The sequence below is a fragment of the Microtus ochrogaster genome, linkage group LG5 (genome assembly GCF_000317375.1).
Source record: "Microtus ochrogaster isolate Prairie Vole_2 linkage group LG5, MicOch1.0, whole genome shotgun sequence".
Classification (NCBI taxonomy): Eukaryota; Metazoa; Chordata; class Mammalia; order Rodentia; family Cricetidae; genus Microtus; species Microtus ochrogaster.
This window is the reverse complement of record NC_022031.1, coordinates 5932163-5952193: the sequence shown is the minus strand read 5'-3', so window position 1 is coordinate 5952193 and position 20031 is coordinate 5932163. Positions and strand designations below refer to the sequence as shown.

Here is a 20031-nt window from a genome sequence, read left to right as displayed (position 1 = left end):
TAATAAGTCACGTCTTTCATCAGAACCTTAGGGCTGAGTCCTTCTGAATTTGGCAAGACGTATACTCCTCAAGACTTTCTTTGATTCCTCTGCTGTGAGCACAGTCTCTACTCAGAATAACTTGTACGAAAAACAAACTCCTGAAGAACAATGTTTAATAAACCCACACATTCCTACTGGGTGATTTGCTCTAATGGGAGCACAGCAAGGAAATATGAGGCTCTGTCAGGAAGAGTTCTCTCAACCCACGACAGGAGTGGAAGATTCCTTGTTAGTATAATTCCTCTTCAGGGAGTCAAAGGTGAGTTTCCAGCCACTCTAGAGAAATATCCACTTAATTCAATACAATGAAGAGTATTTTATGTTGATCAACATTGAAGATTTTGTGTTCTTCCCTCCCATTGCAAAGCATGTGGTTATCATTGTGCATACACTGAAACTGTAAGAACTTGGGATAACATTTTATTTTTAAAACATTTCAGGGGACATGGTTTTGTTTTGCTTTGCATTGTGTTTGAAATGTTTTTGTAATTTGAGATTATTTCCTTTTATAAGTAGTTTAAAATATACAATCCAGTTCCATCTGTTGCATATACAAAGCCTTGCTACTGACAAGTGTTTTTCTTGTTTTCTTTATTAAAGTTGATTCAAATTAAATTATAACACAAAATTCTTAACAGGCAAAAATAGTTGGTGTGGGAAACAAGGGATCCACATGAGTAACTTGCAATTCTATTGAAAGAACCTACTATGACAGTTTGAAAGCACCAACCATCTACCTCCAAGAAATATACAGAAGCAGATGATCTCCAAGGAAACCAGTGCTATGTGGTTAGTTTTAGCCCACTGTGGTGAAATGTACATCACAGAGCAGACACCATGCTGCAGTGTAAATATGACTCTTGGATGCCTTGGAGCTCCCACCTTCACAGTCCAAAACATAATAAAACAGACTCTTTCTCTGACAGAACTCTCCCCAGCACGTGTTTCTCAACTAAAGAAACATCTTCCCACCCAACCCTGGTACTATTAGGGCATAGGACTATTAAAAGTGGAGTAATAAATATTACCTTTAAAAAACTTTCAAGAGGTATCCTATTTTAATTGTTAATTTATTTGGCTGTATTTATCTCAGGTAGATTGACAGCTACCAAATTATCAAAAATCCTATAACTATGAAATTCATTAAATATGTATGGCAGATGGGTCTTCCTTAAAGTCTTAAGTTGGACCCTGAAAGGAAAAAACAATGGCTGAGGTGTCCGGTCTAATCTTCAGACTCTTGTCTTATATGACAGTAGACTCCATCATACAATTTTTTCAAAATGAAGTTATTCTACCAAGAAGAATACAAAGAACATTTTCAAAAATTAGCTTTATATTTAGAAGATGAGAGAGATCTGAAAAAAATCATTGAAATTAAGAAACCCAGCAACATTTTCTCAGAAAATAGCAAAAGTGTAACAAATATTCAAGTCTTAACTATGATTATTGAATTAATGATAGGGTCACTTCATAATGAAAAAGAAAAAGAAACATGGCACCCATCCCCTTCACCAAATACAAACAGAAACCTCTCCAGATAGAACAGGTTAAAATTATTACCAAATGGCATCTTATTCAATACTAAGAGACTTAGTAACAAATGAGAAATGAGCTTTGCTAGAAAAATGCATTGGATGGCTTTGGCATCTATGTGAAACTCGGTTTGTTTTTTCACCACTGACAGAAAAAACAATGGATATAAGATATCTCCCTGCTCTGTTTCAACACAGGGAAAATATATGGAACCTGTTCACCAGCTCAGGGCAGTTCTGCTGCAGCGGTATTGTGTAACCTTGACAGTATGAACCGGTTACTGCCATGAGGCAGCGAACACTACCACACAATATGTTAGTCATCACCCTGATGGTCATTAACATTCTTAGGTGGATGAATTATATGAAATACTGTTTTAAATAGTTGTTTATATCCTGAAGAATTCCTCACTAAAACTGTAGGATTTACTTTGATCAAAAAAAGTAAGTACATTATTCTATCTTAATTCCTGTGTGTCTCATGTAGTATACTTTATCACAGTACATACAATGAGAGCTTGAGAAAAATACATTAAAGAAAATATATAGTCTTGATTAATAAGAAAAATATAAAAACCATAAGAAATGATTGCTTGGAAATTATACCATTTTCAAAGTGAATTTAAAGTTTTTAGCAAACACTTAAAATGTGCTAGAATCAGCTAAAGGCCACAACAAACTTTTAGTACAGTCTGAAATTTGTAAGGCTGACCATATGGACATGAAGGCTGAAGCAGGTGAACTGTGTGATATCAATATACATCAAACAATATTTACCAATTGGATATGTGTTAGTGTAAATCTAGGAGTAATAAGCTAAGTTAGTTCAGCTCCAGTTTTCTCAGTGGTGCCAAAGCCACTAGGAAAGTGGAACCCCTAAACTTAAAAGTCTAGAAAAGTTGTTAGTAGGAAAGTCTGAGTTCTGTTCTGTTTGCTGCATCTATGCTTCTGTCTGTTAGTAAAAAGATGCTCTCACTCTGCGACCCTTCAAGGGCTGTGGTGGACGATGATTGCTCAACAGAAAAGCTGCCGTCTCGCCCTCGGCTGAACACAAGAGGCTACGGAATCTGGCCAGCTGTTGAAAATTAGAGCAGAATTAATTTCACCATAGAAAGTCAGACTGAACTTAATGAGCTGTGTGGAAAAGATAAAAGAGTTATAATCTGTTCTCTACCAGCATCTAAAAATATTGCAAAGCTAAATTTCTAAGTTGCATGTTACAGATCATAAAGAATTGTTCTGCTAGGTTCCCTTCACTATACAAAAAATGATAGATCTGAAATTAAGAATATAAACATTCTTTACTCGAGGATAAAAGTTGTAAAAGTAGGAAGTGTTCTAAATAGTACAGACTGATATTCACAGAGCCATTTTCCATATGACCCCTTTCTACTCTCTAATACACACCTGGCATATTTTATTACAAAAATATGCTCAAACATACCTAATGTTTAAAATCTGTTTTTCCATATAATACATGCTATAAGCATTTTTGCATATCAATAAACATAATTTTACATAGTACTTGCAATTGTTTCAGAGTTCTATATACATTGCCTGTTATAAATGTGATATGAAATTCCAATAATCTGGGGAAGTTTAGTATTGTTTACTACGATTTTGCAAAAGTCTACAGTGATCAAATGAAGACTGGATAAATTACCTGAGTAATCCTAACCTCATGTTCTACAGAAAGAACTGCTTATTAGAATAAGGTTCGCCGTTTGTTTTGATTTTTGCTGTATTTTGATGAAGACAATGTGGTAAACTGTAAGACTGAGAGCCTTTATTCTCTATGCAGTTTTAGTCCCTTGATCTCAGAGCCACATCAGTTAGGCTTCCATCCCCTCAGTTCCTGTATAGTATCAACCAGGAGGAAAGAAGAGGAGAAAGAAACTCTCACCATTAACACAGTAGCTTATAAGTATGGCCTGTAGATACAGGATCACCCATTTAGAAGCAGATCTTTGTCTTTACAAATGATATTCCAGCATGTCTTTTTAAGGAGTCCAGACATGGGAATAAAGAGATACATTATTACAACTTATGAATAGTCATTTATGTTAGAGTGGGTCATTCTAGTTGAAAACAGAAAAGACTTATGAGAAAGAATCGCTGATGAAATTCAGTAACAGAGGCTAATGTAATCCTAGTCATAACTCCAGTCAAGGTGATGGTGTTGGGAATGCAGTTCAACCTCAAAATAGTGATGAATGAGCCTTCTAGGACAATGCACCTCCCTAGTGACATCACTGATTGCTTAGAAGACCTGTCTTTGTCTTTGCTTTACACACATGCACACACACACACACACACACACACACACCAATTCATCTAAAAGCTTGTTAATGAATCCCTACCTCTGCATCCTTTTAACCTCATCAGTATAGAATTGCATGTTATGGTAGAACTTTCTTCTGCCAGCTTGCTCATTTGCTGAGAGTCCTACGCCTGTCTCAGTACTCTCTTCATCACCATCATCATGTTTCTGAGAACATGCTTGCCTGGCCTGGCCTAGGCTTAGAATGATTTCTGCAAGACACATTATGGCCCGTGTTGAGAATTCGTGTGTGTGCTATTTCATATGCTTACACCCTTTTAAAACTCACTCTGAAGTATGTTAAACCATTGACTTTTGACACCTCACCCCCCTCCCAAAGTAGCCACAGTATTTGAACAAATCTTTTTAGCCCAGCCATGTAGACCTGGCAAGCCCTGCTGAGGTTAGTTTCTTTTGGTTTCATGAACTAGCTGGCTAGCTCAGATATCTTATCCCCTCATGTAGGCACAGGCCCATTCTGGCAGGAAACTTGCTCCTCTTTCACTATACTGACTCAGCACCCACCCATTCTTGGCAGATACATCTCCATACAGCCTGGAGGCTGAGGTAGGTATGACCCGCTTTGCTGGTTTCCTGGGCTTCACTACTAAGATCTTCATTTTCATGAGTAGCAACCTCAGCAAGATTAAATCCTTTTTCACAAAGTCCTCTACATTTATGCCATAGTTGTGCTCAGCCATCTTTAAGAACTCTCTGCTGCCTGCCAAAGGTGAGTAATAATGAAAATAACCTCCTTTCTGGAACATGGATATTCAGACACCATGCTAAGTGCTTTATATTACATTGTTTCATTGAATCTCCCCAATAACTTATCAACAATCTCCTGTTACCCCATCTCAGTAATGACAATCTCAAGAGGAACCAGCATGTTCTAACAAATATCAACTAAATTTATCAACTAAATCATGAACTATCACAAAAGTAAATTGCATTAATTTTTGTAAAAAATTTAATTTAATCTTTTTTCACTTAGTTTTTATCATGTAAACATTAATAAAGTAGCAGGAATGTTTCACCCACCAACATATGCTCGGTTCACAATCCACACTCCTACCTGATCTCTCTTTGCTTAATCCAGATGAATTGAATGAAGTTTGAAATTTATGCCCTGGCAAATGCTGAAGCATGCATGGGCAGTCCATATATGGCGATTCTGTTGATCAGTCATCCTCATCAACTTAAACCATGAAACCTAACATGGATAAATTCAATCCAGATGACTTTGAGGCAAATTCTGAACATTGATTCATTTTAGTCTAAACATTTCAGAATGTGCCTCTCTTTAATAGGCACACAGTGTACACTTTTCAGCATCATTTCTGAGTCTTAGACCACAGCCACCCCACTAATCTTTCTAGATCTTTACAGATCTACATCTGCAGGTACCATGCTGACGGTAATCTCAGAACACCTAAATAACAAGACTAGGGTGATTCCAAAAAATTCTGACTTGACTAGAACATATACATACAGTAAACCAAAAATAAAATTTTAAAACTTTTTAAAAAGTAAATGTTTTAAAAAATTATTTTTGCTGAGTAATTCTTTAAATCAATAATATATTTGTCTATATAAAACACTGAGCAACTGAACTCTTTTGCATTTTTATAAGCTTTATATTTTAGGAAAAATTTAGATTTATGTAACTACTACAAAGAGACTATAAATATTTCCCACATATCCCTGACTCAACTTTGCTATTAATTATGTATTACATTCTATGTATGGTTCACTTTCCATATCTACTGTTCTAACAACAGCTTGGCATCATTGATGAGAAACTTCTGTACTCAGACAGCCTTTGGTTTTGTCGAATAATGACTTTTATTTACTTTCTTCTATTTTTTTCAGCACTGGGTATTGAATATAAGGTCTTGCAGGACACTAGACAAGAACTCTGTCACAAAGCCAAATCCACAAGCACTGTTTCGAAATTTCTTGTTAGTTTCTCAGTCTCCTTTTGCTTTTAACAACCTTGGCATTTTGGAAGGAGTCCTAATTAAGTAGCTTGTGTAATGGCCCCTAATAGGGCTGTCTTAGAATTTGCTTTCCTTATGAATAAGTTAAAACTGGATTTTAAAAATATCTTTTCCTTCATTCCTTAAATCTTAATAGTAATTTGAATGGTCATTAAATGTCTCCTTCCAGCTGGTAAAGATTAAAATATCTAATAGTGTTCTAGCTGTAGTTATTTTAAGTTAATGTTTCGAAGGAAACTGCCAAATCATGGGAGCTCTAAAATGAAGCTATTCTTTCACATGCTATCATCTGTGAAAAGTCACATTAGCAATTTTAGCTCAATGAACCTCAAACATAACACTGCAGTGAATCCACAGTTGAGGCAGTTATAATATGCAACTTTGTAGGGAGTTACAAGGTTAGTAAGGTTCATTTTATTCTGACTAAATAATTACATTAAATATTTTTATAATGTTCTTGTCTAAATCACTTATGGTTTGAAGAAAACAACAATAACAGAAAGTTAATTTCCAAGTGTCTTTAAAGAATATAGATGTTCTTGAACTATGAAGGGAAACATTATCCACCTGCCATTAGCCATTTTGAAGTTATAATACTTAACTAAGTTTTTCAAGTGCAGTAAATGACTAAAAGCAACTTAGCAAGTGAAAGGAAGAAAAGTAACCCCATTTATAAGGCCACTGACTCAGAAGCCGGTCTTTTTTTTTTTTTTTTCATTAGATGATGAACAAAATTCATAGGACTCCTGGATCGTTAATGTTTATTTACTTGTTAGTTTAATGTATACGAGTGCTTTGTGTGCATGTGTATCTATGCACACTTTCTTTTTTTCTATGCCATCTTAGTTTATTGATAATTGATAGTGAATTATTTTACCCATCACTTCTCAGCTTGAGTTAGTCTATAGTCATAGCATCCATGAGAATTCGGCCTTCCTCTTTTCTTTTACATGCTTTTTTTTTTGTTTGTTTGTTTCATTTGAGAGAGGGTTCCACCCTGTAGCCCAGGCTGACCTGGAAGTCACAAACCAGAGGTGATCTCCTGCCTCTGCCTCCTGAGAGCCACAATTACAGATGTGAGTCCCCATCTCCCCTTCCATTCTGTTTCTGCAGTGTCACCAAGAGGCCCCTGCTTCCAGAGCAGTGATGCTGGTGATGGTGTTAGCGGCCGCCTGCGGTCTGTGCGGGTTTCTCAGACATGCTCTCAGCATTTCAGCTTGGAGGAGCAGCTTCCAGGGTCCCTCAGAGTCTGCTGGCTTCCCTCTCCCTCTGGTCTCCTGCAGTGTTATGCTGGCAGACAAAAGAGCCTAAAGTTTCTCTGCATTTTCTCTGAAGACACAATTCACCCAAGAAGTATCTTCTCTGATATTTCTTTCAAGTGTAGGGCTCTAATGCATTCTCAATTCAGTCTACTGAATTGCTGTTTCCCCCATGTGTGGGACAAAAAACCCCAAAACAAACAAAAGTTTATGCATCACTTTTATGCCTGGATTTTATCCAAACTTTCATGAAGTATTTTAATAACTATACACTAAGTCGTTTCTTGTCTGTAACCCTAAGTACAAAGGCAATAAGGGGAAACACTCAATACAATCTCAGTGCTCACACCCAAGAGAGAACTTGGCCTGAGATGACCTTGGAAAGCTAAACCAGACTTAACCTGATGGAGTCAACCTGGAGAACACAGCCAGGCAGACACACAGGCCTAGTGCAGAAAGGCATACTAACTCACTGCAAAAATAACTGTACCTACTGCTGCAATGCCTAACTTAAAAGAGCTAAACAGACATCCGACGAAAGATTTTGTCTGAGAAACATAATGTTGAGGAACATATTTCTGAGGACTTAGGACATCCTGAGACTCCCAACCCTGTGACCTACTCTGATGGAAAGGAGGGACTGAAGCATGAGCAAGGCCCTTAATTTGATCCCCTATCCCTTTGAAAGATAAATAGAACAATACAAAGAAATGCCTGCTTTACCAAGGAGGGTACAATAAGAGCTACCTCTTAGCAATGTTCCCTCAGACAGCCCACAAAAGTTCTGTCAACAAAAGCCAAAATTCAGCTGCCATTACCACAGTGGAAACACGTGACAGGAGAGCTGCCTCCTGAAGGTTGAAAATATCGGGCATACATGTGTCTCAGGGAGCCGGGCTGATACCAATCTCAGTGTTCACTTATAAAAATGTGGGAGCAGTAGTCTAGGAACTGAGGAGAGAGGAGAGGGTAGCCTTCCTTGAGGTGTCTCTGTACTAACTGTCCTTTCTGTCTGAGACTGTTTCTATGTCAACTGAAACAAAGAGAGTACAAACAAACAAAACTAACTAAAAATAAACAAGCCTTCAAAATTATGTTTCACACTCAACCATCTTAAAGACAGTGGCTCTCAATCTTCGAACCTTTAATACAGTTCCTTTTGTTGAGTTGACCCCCAACCTTAAAATTATTTTTGTTGCTACTTTAAAACTATACTTTTGTTCCTGTTATGACTAGTAATTTAAATATTGGATACATGAACATCACAACCCACAGGTTAAGAAGTGCTTAAAGTTTAAGAACATAATATTTCTGAGCAGTGACTAAAGACTTACACAAAAGGTCAATTAATAGAGTTTCGAAACCCTTAGCCTCGAATTGTGACACATGCCTATAATCCCAGTACATGGGAGGCTGAATCAGAAAGATCCTGATTTCAAGGCTAAGATAGGCTACTTAGAAAGACCTGGTGGGAAGAAAAAATGAAGGAGAGAGGAAGAGGATAAAGGAGACAGGAATCCAACCATTCACCTAATTAATGCAAGAAAATGTCAAGCTCCAAAATGTGTCAGAAATAAAAACAGTATTAAAAAATGATTTAGCAGTTTGCTTTGTGATGATAACATCACAATCAACTTGGAAGAATTATCCCACCTGTTGAGAGCTGATGTTTATAGGTTGTTTTAAAACAATCCACGTGACGCTCTCAAGAAGAGGTGGAACTGTCAGGGAACCAGGGTATGTCCAGTAGTCCCAGGATGGTGGAAGCAGAGATAGGGGGTCAAAATTTGTGAATCGGGTTTGTTTGCCCTGGGAAAGAAAAAGAATATTACAGATTACAAATTACACACAGACATAAACACACACATTCAAATTCTGTGTGATTACTTACTATCATTCATTAATATTTTAGTAAAACAAATCTCTGTCTTACTCCAAGAAAAGACCAGATAAAGTAGCAAATTCTACGGATTTATTTAAGAAGAATAAGAGAGTCAGGCATATACTATATCCTAGTGGTCAAGAGATAGAGGCAGTGGGATCATGAGTTCAAGGTCAGCCTGGGCTCTAAATGATCTATGTAGAGAGGTCCCAGGTCAAGAAAAAAATAATTTTATTTTACATAAGTAGTCTTTTAAATAAGTTACAATTTAAGTCTTATTTCTAAAGTTATAGTATTAAGAACATAAATCTGCATATATTTATTGGTGATTCTTTTAGATAATATCAGGTTCTTTGCCCCTTTAGAAAGAAAAGTGACAGGAAATTTGTTCTGCAGTTTTGGTCTGGTGAGTTGATACTTGCTTCAAAGAAAGCAGGATACACATGTCTAATATGTAAGATTTCAAAAGAAGGTAAAAGAATTCAGGAGAGAAGGAAGCTATTAGTCACTAACAAATAGTAATAGTAATTAATTTTACCTTTTCCTTAATGGAATCCAAAATGTCAGTGATCTTTTGCAGCTGGGGATTGTGTTCCCCAATCTAAAAGATGCAAAATTTCAAAACAGAAATAGTTATAATAGCAAATTAGTGCAAGTACTCCATTTCTGTTCTTAAATTTTAATTATGTTCTAAAAGCCAGAATCAGCTCAAGCCTACAGCCACTGTTCTAGAATCAACTTTCTCTTCTACCTGACAAGCTGATTATATCAGAATAATCTGAACAAGATATTATGGAGATCCTAGACTGCACCTACAGTCTGGTTCCAAAGTTGGGAGTAATAGCTTCACATGTATCAGATGGTGTACCAATGAGTTGTTTTTATTTTATTTATTTATTGTTGTGTATGTGTATTGATCATGTATATGTGGATGCCCATGGAGTCTAGAAGAGGGTGTCAGATTCTCTGGAACTGGAGTATAGGCCCTGGTGAGCGATCTGACTATGGTCTGAACCCTGGTTCCCTGAAAGAGCAGCAATCACTTGTAACTGATGCGCCACATTTCAAGTACAGGTTAACTTGAGAGAAGCGCCGCTTGGACAAGCGACTGACTAGTGAGCCAGCTGTGACATTCGGATCCAGACTGACGGGCTGTTTACGTAAAAGCTTAGATCTCCTACTTGCGAGCTAAAGTTACTGCAAGTCCCAGATCAAGAGGCTACCCTGAAGAGCATATGCATTTTAAATATACAAATTTATACAAATGTATAAAATATATGCAGTGTTTTCAATCTACCTAAAGGTTTAAAACCCTGAGAGTGTCTTCTCTTGCCATACCTGGATCCTGTTGCCACCACCTAGAGTTCTCAGATAAAGTCCTGGCTGCTTCCCACATCACTCCCAATCTCTCAACCCCACCCTAGCTCCACAAGTTACAACATCACACAGATAATGAGGCATGAAAAAAGAGCACACCCTAAAGAAACTGTCCCCAGGTGTGATGACAGGACTTGTCTGTTCACATGCAAATATCAGAAAAGGAGAAGTTTATGGCTTTTGTTTAAACAATTGATCAGTATGTTTGAGATGATTTTCCAATATGTCAAGCAAGGGCCTCAAGAATCATGAGCTTTAATTTTCCACTTTTCCAGGTCTCCAAATGTTGAAATCAGGAACGAGAAAAGCCTAGATTTCATCTTGGGATTTCAGCTGTTACTTCTGCTGCTATTTCTGCTGATGCATCAGTTGCTACTCACATCAAATGCCCAAGTGGCAATGCGAAAACTAATTAGATAGTTTCCACACTTCAAAAGGGAAATACTAAATTTCAGACTAGTTTCCTGTTTAGTTGAATGTCTGACTATTTAAAATGCAGCAGTGGACTCTCACCTGGAGAAATATTCCCAGGACAGCCAGCCCGTCCGACTCATGAGCTGCCTCAACAAAGCTGGGGTATTTGTCTGAATTCCAGTGGACAACATGGAGCTGAAAAGAAAGTACACAACATGGAGCTGAAAAGAAAGTACACAACATAATTCAAACATTTACATAAACATGGTGAAAAGTATAAATGCAAATGAAACACTGATATAACTGCCTGGTGCTGGGGCCTCCAGTATATAGGGAATCTGTAGTAGTTTTGACTGGAATTGACCCCCCCCCCCATAAGCACATAGAAAGTGGCACTGTTAAGAGATGTGGCTTTGGTGGAGTAGGTGTGGCCTTGTTGGAAGAAGTGTGTCACTGTGGGGTTGGGCTTTCAGGTTGCCTTAGCTCAAGTTTCACCCACTGAAACAGTTCACTTCCTGTTGCTTGGGGATCAAGATGCATAACTCTCAGCTTCGCCTCCAGCACCATGTCCTACCATGATGATAATGGACTAAACCTCTGAAACTGTAAGGTAACTCAATTAAATGGTGCCATAGTAATGGTATTTCTTTAAAGCAATAAAACCCTAAAACAGAATCCTTCAGTAGACCTTGACTTTATCCTTCTAATCTATTCATATAAAATGAGATCAGAACAATTGCAGGCTCCAAGCTATCTCTGATCAACTATTTGAAAGCTCATTTCCTAGGTCCTTAACATTTTGCCCACTTTCTTCAGTCCTACCACACTCCAATATTGTTTTCATGTGACCTGGGGCCTCTGCCCCTCACTAAAGTTACTGCGAATGAGCGGGTATGGGTCAGATATGAGCTGTCCGTGGGGTTCACTGAGGTGCCTGGGCTCTAAAGATCCAAAAAGTCAACCCCTATAAAGTGGTTGCTGATGGTAATAAGGTTGCTTCTGAAACTGGCCTGTCATATTTATCATTGCAGTCTCACATTTCTGTAGCTCGGAAATGCAAATTCTCCCTATGATAAATTGTTTTAGAACTAGTCATATTTTCATTATTAGATTATTTGTACTGTTACATGGTAGTTACATTTGTAAAACCCAACAGAAACCTGCATGTGAGTACGTGTGAGAACATGAGAGTACATGAGAGCCACAGAGTACCCTTAATACAGAGGAATATGAAAAATTTCAGAACAACTAAGCTGACTCACTTCAGTTCTGCTTGAAAGAAGGACAGAGAGGAGCCAAAGGGCAACATGCCATGCCCAGAAGATTTAGTTCCTATCATAAATGCTGAAGGCCATGCCATGTTGTTATAAGCAATGATCTGATGATACCAAGGATCACCTCAGATAAGATCCTTAGGGATCTTCTTGGCAATTCAATAAGAGAGCACTCATTCAGTCTTCATGGCCAAATCACCCTCATAGCCAACTGTCACAGAGAAAATTTGACATATCCAAATACACACTTTCATCGCCATGCTTCAGATCAAACTGTACAACTTAGAGGCAACTAATATGAAGAGAACTGTAACAGTGCAACAACCACATGTAATCAAAGGAAACAAAGGGATATCCAGACAGAAACATACAAAGGTGGATTCTGCAGCACATTCCTAGTTCATGTGAAATAGTAGGGGGAGGAAAGAATCCTCCAAACACTGCATGATGAAAGAAGGCTCATGGGGCTCAGGAGAGATACAAAACGTTCCACTGTGGGGATGGGCCGATGAGGGTGGTAAAGTTTCAAATGGCTCTGTGCCAATTACAACAACTCCTTAAATAGCTTGCTTAGTGAGAAATGGCATCAAAGGGTCAGGAACACAACTGGTTAGAAAATGGGTGTGTAAGTACAGAGAAAGAAATCTCCTGTGTAGACATCTTCCTTAGCTAAGCAACAATTGTTTGAAATATGATGAGAAACCAGATCAAAAAAAATCCGTTTATTAAAAAGTCTTCTTCTCCCTCATATAACGCCTTCACAGAGGAACATATATTATAGTCTCATTTCGTATTAAAAATAAACAAATTAGCAACTTCCCACTTCCTGACTAACAGGGTCATCAATTAGAGATGAATGACAGGTAATTAGCCCCCACAATAATCAGATTAAGATTGTTCCTACAGGGCAGAGTAGCAAACACCTTTAACACACCAGATCTTGAGCACCAGCAGAGGTAGGTAGGTTTCTCTAAGTTTGAGATCACCCTAGTCTATACAGTGAGTCCCAGGCCAACCAGAGTTACTTTGTAAGACTGTTTAAGAACAAAACAAAAAAGATTCTTACTTGTTAGTAAAATCATTTCTAAATATAGTATTTATTTAACTTTAGTGCTTTTAAGATAAATGATTGTGATACGCAAAATATGCTGCCAAGTACTATAGCAAAAATCTATCATGAATGTGGAAATCTGATTTATGCTTTTCTTACATTAATGTGTTAGTTTTCATCTGTCCTGAGATCATCGATTTATTCAGGCTCACAGTTTCAGTGGTCTCAGTACATGATCAGCTAGCCCCCACCTTTTCGGTAGGTGACAACGTAGCATGTCTCAGTTGGAGTACCTGACAGAGCAAACTGGTCACCTCATCACCAGGTAGCAAAAAATAAAAAGTGAAGGGGCAAGGTCCCACTATAACCCTCAAGGGCGCACTGGAAATGACCCAAGGACTTCCTCTGAGGCCACTCCTCTCAAAGGTTCATCAACTTCCCAGTAACAATAGCCATGGGAGGAAACCTTTCAGTAAGGGGTCTTGTGGGAGATAGTTCAAATTATACATATAACAATGATGGATAAACCATAAACAAATACAGTTTTCAATAAAGACTATTAACCTTTTCATTACACTATTCTTTACATATCCATATGAATCAGTTACTTTTCTGTTGCTGTGATCTATGACAAAAGCTCCTTACAGAAAAAAAAAAAGTTTATTTGGACCAAGGAATCCAAAGGGTTAGAATCCATGATGGTAGGGAAACAGGCAAGCAGGCATCAGGCATGGTGGCTGGAGCAGTAAGCTGAGAGCTTTATCTCGAACCACAGGCACAAAACAGAGAGAGTAAATGCTAAATATAGCAAGAAGCCTTGAAACCTCAGAGCCTGCCCTCAGTGATATATTTCCCCCCAGAAAGACCACACCTCCTAAACCTCCCCAGATAGCATCACCCATAGGGGACCACGTGCTCACACACATGAGCCTATGGGGGCATTCCCATTTCAACAACCATTGCACGTCTTGGCACAAACTTTTTCATGATGAGATTTCTTTAACCTCTCTATAATACCACAAATCATAGTTGAAACATTACATTTTCATGTGCTTTAACTTAAAATGTCTTTGTTTTCTTTTTTGTTTCAATTTCATAATGGGAAACAACATGATTACAGCTATGTTCTTAAGCAAAGGTACCCAGAAAAGCTAATTCACATACTGGAATCTCTAGAGCTGAGCACAAAGCTCTGATTTTTCTGAATTTTGGGCCAAATGTGACATTAGAATTTCCAGCGCTGACATCCTCTTTAAGAATCCAGGTTTGTATCTACAGCCTGCTGAAGCTCGTGTCCCTGTTACAGGTAAGCCCCACTGGCATGGCCTTCCAAGTATATCAAGAACTTCTACAGTGTCTTTATACTCTTACTCAAATTACCGCTGTTTGCCTCAACTCTTTCGTAGTCTTCTGCTCTGTCTCCCTCCTCCAACATTCGCCCCACAACAGCTGGTTCTCCACCTGGCAGTCAGATGCATTTTAGGAAATGGAAAGCAGAGCAGGTCAGCGCTCTGCAGGACAGGGGCCTCCCTTTTCCTCTCACCAGTTTCAGTCCTACAACGTGAAATCTTCCTCTTCCTCAGCATGCTGAACCTACTGCATTCCTACTACACAGCACTTCTCTTTGTTATCGTCTTTACCTGGGAAACACTGAGTCAAGGTTTTGATCACAGTGCTTTCTCCTTGTCCTTTTGTCTCACCTTACATGCTATCTCAAAAAGGCCTTTCCTAACCCACAGTCACTCTTCAGATCACATGCTATCAGTGTTGCCGGAGAACCAAACACCTATCACTTCACTCCTCTCTTCTGAGGACAGAGTAAGTATTGCAACATAAAACTCTGGCAAAATGGGTGTGTTAGATGGCAGCCTAAAAGGCCAGGTACATAGGAAACAAGGAAACTGGAAAAAAAGTTCCATTTTCTGAACAGCATTATCCTGGGGGTCTAACTACATCTCCGAAAATGAAAAGCTGAAGAGAATCCGTAGCATCTGATAACTAACTGCTCAGTCTTGCCTAGATAAATCATAGGCCAAACGTGCTCCACTCAGATATCTTTGTTGAGTCAGGACAGACTTGGCTTTCATCTCTTGGTAAAGTTCAGTGCTATTTAATGGTATTAAAATGAGGTATATTTCACTCTATATTTTAAGTAGAGGATTAGAAGATCCAGAGTATTCCTAGTAAATGTAGTTATAACAAAAAGGACTACCTTACCAAAGACAATGGAACATTAATTTTGGACTTGACAGAAATGGCATCATCTCAGGACACCCAGACCAAGTGATCAGCACAAAGGAGATTTATTTTCCCCAGAGGGGCAAAGGGAAGGGACTAGGAGACAAAGACAGGAGATAGAGGATGAAAGTGGAGGGGGTGGGAACAAGAGAGAAGGAGAAAGGATACCTATCCTGGAGGGACAAAGGACTCTCTGGATAGAGAGGAGACAGATGCGGTCCATAAGATAATGAGTTTATAAGGGTAAAAGGGGAAACCCTGTGTTAGGATGAAGCATTCCATTTCAATTGGTCATGCTAATTAGGTGAGTTAAAGGGAGCCTTTGATGGCTAGACTTTAATACTTTGATAGCTGAATTTTGGTAGTCAGCCTCAGGAGGAGAAAGTGGCTAGCTTTAGCAATCTAATGGTTTTAGCAAGACAAAGGAACCAGGGAGAAGGGCAAGGCCTGCCAAAGCCAAGTTTGCCCACGCTCCCAGAGTCCCTTCAGTGCTATTTATCTATGCTCTGAATAGTAGCAGAGTACATTGGATTCTTGCAAATGCAGTCTGAATTTCATGTTTAAAGCACCAAATGTTGTCATGTATGGAATGTGAGCTTTGCTTACGTCTGATTATTTGTGTTTGGATCAAACATGCACAGAGTTGAACATAATACAAATGTTTCTCTTCTCTCTGGCCTTTCAAATCCAACATAGGAAGTATAATGCCACATGCCTTGGGTTTTAAATAAATGAATCATAATGCCTCACTGTATAAACAACTTGTTCTTTTCCAGTTACTCTCTGATTTACACCTTCTCTCACCAACAAATATACTTATTATTTTATTGTTATTGATGTTTGGTCTTGTTTTATCACATAGAATCTTGTCATATATCCTAGGCTGCTGGCCTGGAAGTATTGATCCTCCTGCCTAGACCTCTCCAGTGTGAGGATTACAGGCATGTGACACCATGTTAAGCTTCACCCATTTCCAAACATATAAGCAACACTGCGCTCTCAGAGTTGGTTTAAGGGTATGAACGGCCACATGTGGAGCTTTCCTGTTAAGATGAATGATGTTGTCTCAGACACTGAGGTGTCTAAGTAGCTGGGGATCTATTGGGACTATGGAAGGCTTCTGCTATGGAGTAGGCTGTGTGTGCAGCTTACCTCTGCAGCATATCTCACTCCATCTACCATATGTTCAGAGCCATGGTCATCTGCTGAGCCCCAGTGTAGGTGGAACTGCCGCAACCTATAGCTTCCAGTGAGAGGACCTCCACGCAGGACTAAACACCAACACATTTTAAATGGTTAGCAAGAAAAATCACATTTATCCATCTCATCAAAACTTCTCCCTGAACCACTAAATACGTTCTTGTCCTTACAAATAAGTTCTGTTTGTGGGCATAGATACAACTTTACATATATGAAGAGTGAGAAAAAAAAAAACACCACTGGAAACAGAGTCCGCCATGTAGATCTTTACAGAATACTTGGCGAGTCACAGTACACCCACAGACAGCAAAGGAAAAGAAATGGAATTCTCAAAAGTGAAAATCCACTCTATTTAACTGAGAGCAAGCCAGATTCCCTGAGTAAGAATATGAAGGGCAAAAAGGGTTCATTGTGAGCTTGAGAGAGCCAGATAGCTTGTATGATTAGAGTAGGCTGTGCAGGGTGTCTGGATGACAAGGGTCTGGACTGTCTCTATCTGCATGGTCTTGGATAAAACCTACCTTCTAAGCTGCCACTTACACATCTAACCACTGGAGAGAGACACAGTCTCCCTAAGACTATTGTGCAAATAGAAGAAACATGGTAAGCAAGAGACTTTCCAATGCACAGTACACAACAGCACTGTAAATGTGCTACCCACTGCTACCATGGTATGGCTTTTGCTATGACCATAAAGACTGGTGCACCTTCAGTGCTTAGAGTATTTACAAATAAACATAAAATATAAAAAGAATTTAAAATATTTTTAAAACTCAAGATGTCTTTGTCACTTTGATGAAGTTATTTCATTGTTTTCCTCCTGTAAATATTATCTCTAAGATTATGATAATAAAAGTATATCATAAAAATAGAAACACACTTTAATAAAAAGCAGTCCTAAACTAGGTGAAGGAGCATGTCATCTTGGCACTCTGAGTTATCCAGTGAGTTTGAAGCTAGCCTGTAAAACAAATTGAAAAAAAAGAAAAAGGAGGAAGGAACGGAGAGAGAAGTGAAAGGGAGGGGAAGGAAGGGAAACAGAAGAGAGTCCTAAACTACTTCTGCCTAATTCTGTTGTATGCTGCAGACATAGGGACAGAAAGGAAACTTTGTATGCTGAATACACTAAACTCCACCAATGTAATGTTAAGTTGTGAGTGACACCCCAGCTCCTGGCATCCATCCCAGCCCCGTGTCCTGGGAGTTGCGTTTGACTGGACTCCAAATCCCAGCATGCCAGGCCCTGACCCCTCCCTGGGGGAGAGTCAGGACCATTCTCATAGGGTATTTAAGTGAGCACCCAGAGGAGGAACACATGGTTCTGGATTTTGCATGTGCTCCCCAGTTTTCTGTCTCCCCTGCCACGCTCTCGACAACCTGAGAGTGTTGCATTTAATAAAACATGGGTATGTCAATTAGGTTTGATTTGGCTTGATTGGATTTCTTAAGCAGCTTGTCTTAGGACTTTTTCCTAACAACCAGAATACAACAAAACTGTTAGACTGGAGAAACATAGATAATAACAACATATATTTAAATTACTCTTCAGAAAGTGTACCAGTGCTGTGTGTTCACACACCACACGCACATACGCATGCACACACACAAACAAAAACACAGGCTTAAGTTTCAAAACCTATATACCTCATATAAAAAAAGCATTTCGGTATAGATATTTTTGTCATCTGTAAGGGTGAGGGTGGGAAGGAAGACTCAGCAGTTAAGACTGCTTGCTGCTCTTCCAGAGGACCCAAGTTCAGGTCTCAGCCCCAATGTCAGGTGGTGGGCAGACATTTCCAGAGGATCCAATGTCCTTTTCTGGCCTCCCTAGCAGCCACATGTGTATGGCACACACACACACACACACACACACACACACACACACACATTAAAAATGATAGTACCCAAAGAAGGCTATTTCAAAGCACTCTGAACAATAAAAAAGAAGAGATCACCATCACCATTGAGGCCAGTGTGTGAGTTTGCTCTTGCTTTCCCCTGAGAAACACAGAACTTTTATTGCTTCTCCTTGTACTGCGCTGCACACATGAAAGCAGAGACTGCGATCCTGCTATTCCCACTGCCTACCTTGGTACCTGTCAGAGGAGACGCACAAATGTCTGATGAATAAATGGATATTCGATTTGCCTTTAAATCGATTCACCAAAGTCCCCTGAGTGACGCCAGTCATATATTCATTACTCAGGCCTACGCTGACTGCAGCTGGAATGGCATCTGAAGGAAAGTAGCCAAGTGCTCTATTGTGCCTTTCTTTCTTGCTGTCACATAACAAAATCTGAGCTAGCCAAAGAGTCTGTCCCTTGCGTATAGAAAGGAGATTAGAGAGCTTAGGTAATCAATGTGGAATTGACTTTGGGAGAAGACTCAGGCAAGCTGAGTCTGGAGAAAGAAAGTGATATAAAAAACACACATTGTTAGAGAGATGTCCTACAGTTAAAGTCAGGTTAGCCAACTTAGCCTGGCTAAACTATGTGGATTGTTTTACAGGTTACACATTCAGACTGTACAGGTCAGTATTTCAGTAAAATAGCCAAGTGAGTTTATGATAAGCGAATGCCTAATTGTGGAGAAGACTATTCTTTTGAATGGGGTCAGGTCAAGAAAAGTGAGTTTAAAATATCTGTTTAGCCAGGTGATGGTAGTGCAAGCATGTCTTTAATCCTAGCACTTGGGAGGCAGAGGCAGATGGATCTCTGAGTTCAAGGCCAGCCTGGTCTACAGAGGGAGTTCCAAGACAGCCACGGCTACACAAAGAAACCCCTGTCATAAAAAAATTTAGGTTATTGGCATCTTAAGGAAACAGCTAATATGTGGTACAAGTCTACGTTCTTGTGAGAAAACTCTAAGAACACAAGACAAGTCTTGTGATCTCAGTTTTTTCAAAAACATGAAATTTGTATTGGAATGTACATTTGTGTTCCTCTCAGTTGTGTAGCATGTAGAAGTGAGTTTACCTCAGATTACTCATTATTGCTTGCTACCGTTGTAATGGTAAAAATAAAATGTTGTGGATCCCCAAGTGGCTACAGTGGCAGAAATGCTGCAGGTCCCCAAGCAGCAGCAGTGGACAGTGGGTCCCGAGAGCAGCCAGTCCCAGGTAGGGACAGCACAGTTCCCCAAGTGGCTGCAGCAGGCCATGAGTCCCAAGCAGGAGCCATGTGGTGGGTGAGAGTCTCACGAGGAAAAACAGACAGATGGGCACACCAGAAGACCATAGTGCAGGTCTCTGAAGGTGGCTGGTCCCAGGCAGGGAGCCACTCAGTGGGCAAGAGACAGACAGATAGATGTGCCATGCAGAGTGAGGCTGGATATTTATTTAGTGGGTTATGAACGGGAAGGGGAGAAAGGGAGAAAAGCAGAGAGAGAAAGAGAGAGAGAGAGAGAGAGAGAGAGAGAGAGAGACCTATTAGGCATGCCA

At 39.3% G+C, this 20031-nt stretch overlaps 1 protein-coding gene across 1 annotated transcript in view; it reads right to left on the bottom strand.

The window, feature by feature from the left end:
• Positions 1 to 551: 551 nt before the first annotated feature.
• The window catches only part of Ca13 (carbonic anhydrase 13), a 25035-nt gene continuing 5555 nt past the window's right edge, over positions 552 to 20031 (bottom strand). The window contains exons 3-7 of the mRNA XM_005361836.3: positions 16545 to 16663; positions 10929 to 11024; positions 9577 to 9639; positions 8810 to 8965; positions 552 to 2652 (exon numbers count right to left, since the gene is read on the bottom strand). Of these exons, the coding sequence (XP_005361893.1) occupies positions 2533 to 2652; positions 8810 to 8965; positions 9577 to 9639; positions 10929 to 11024; positions 16545 to 16663 (554 nt within the window). The 3' untranslated portion in view covers positions 552 to 2532. The remainder of the gene's footprint in view (positions 2653 to 8809; positions 8966 to 9576; positions 9640 to 10928; positions 11025 to 16544; positions 16664 to 20031) is intronic.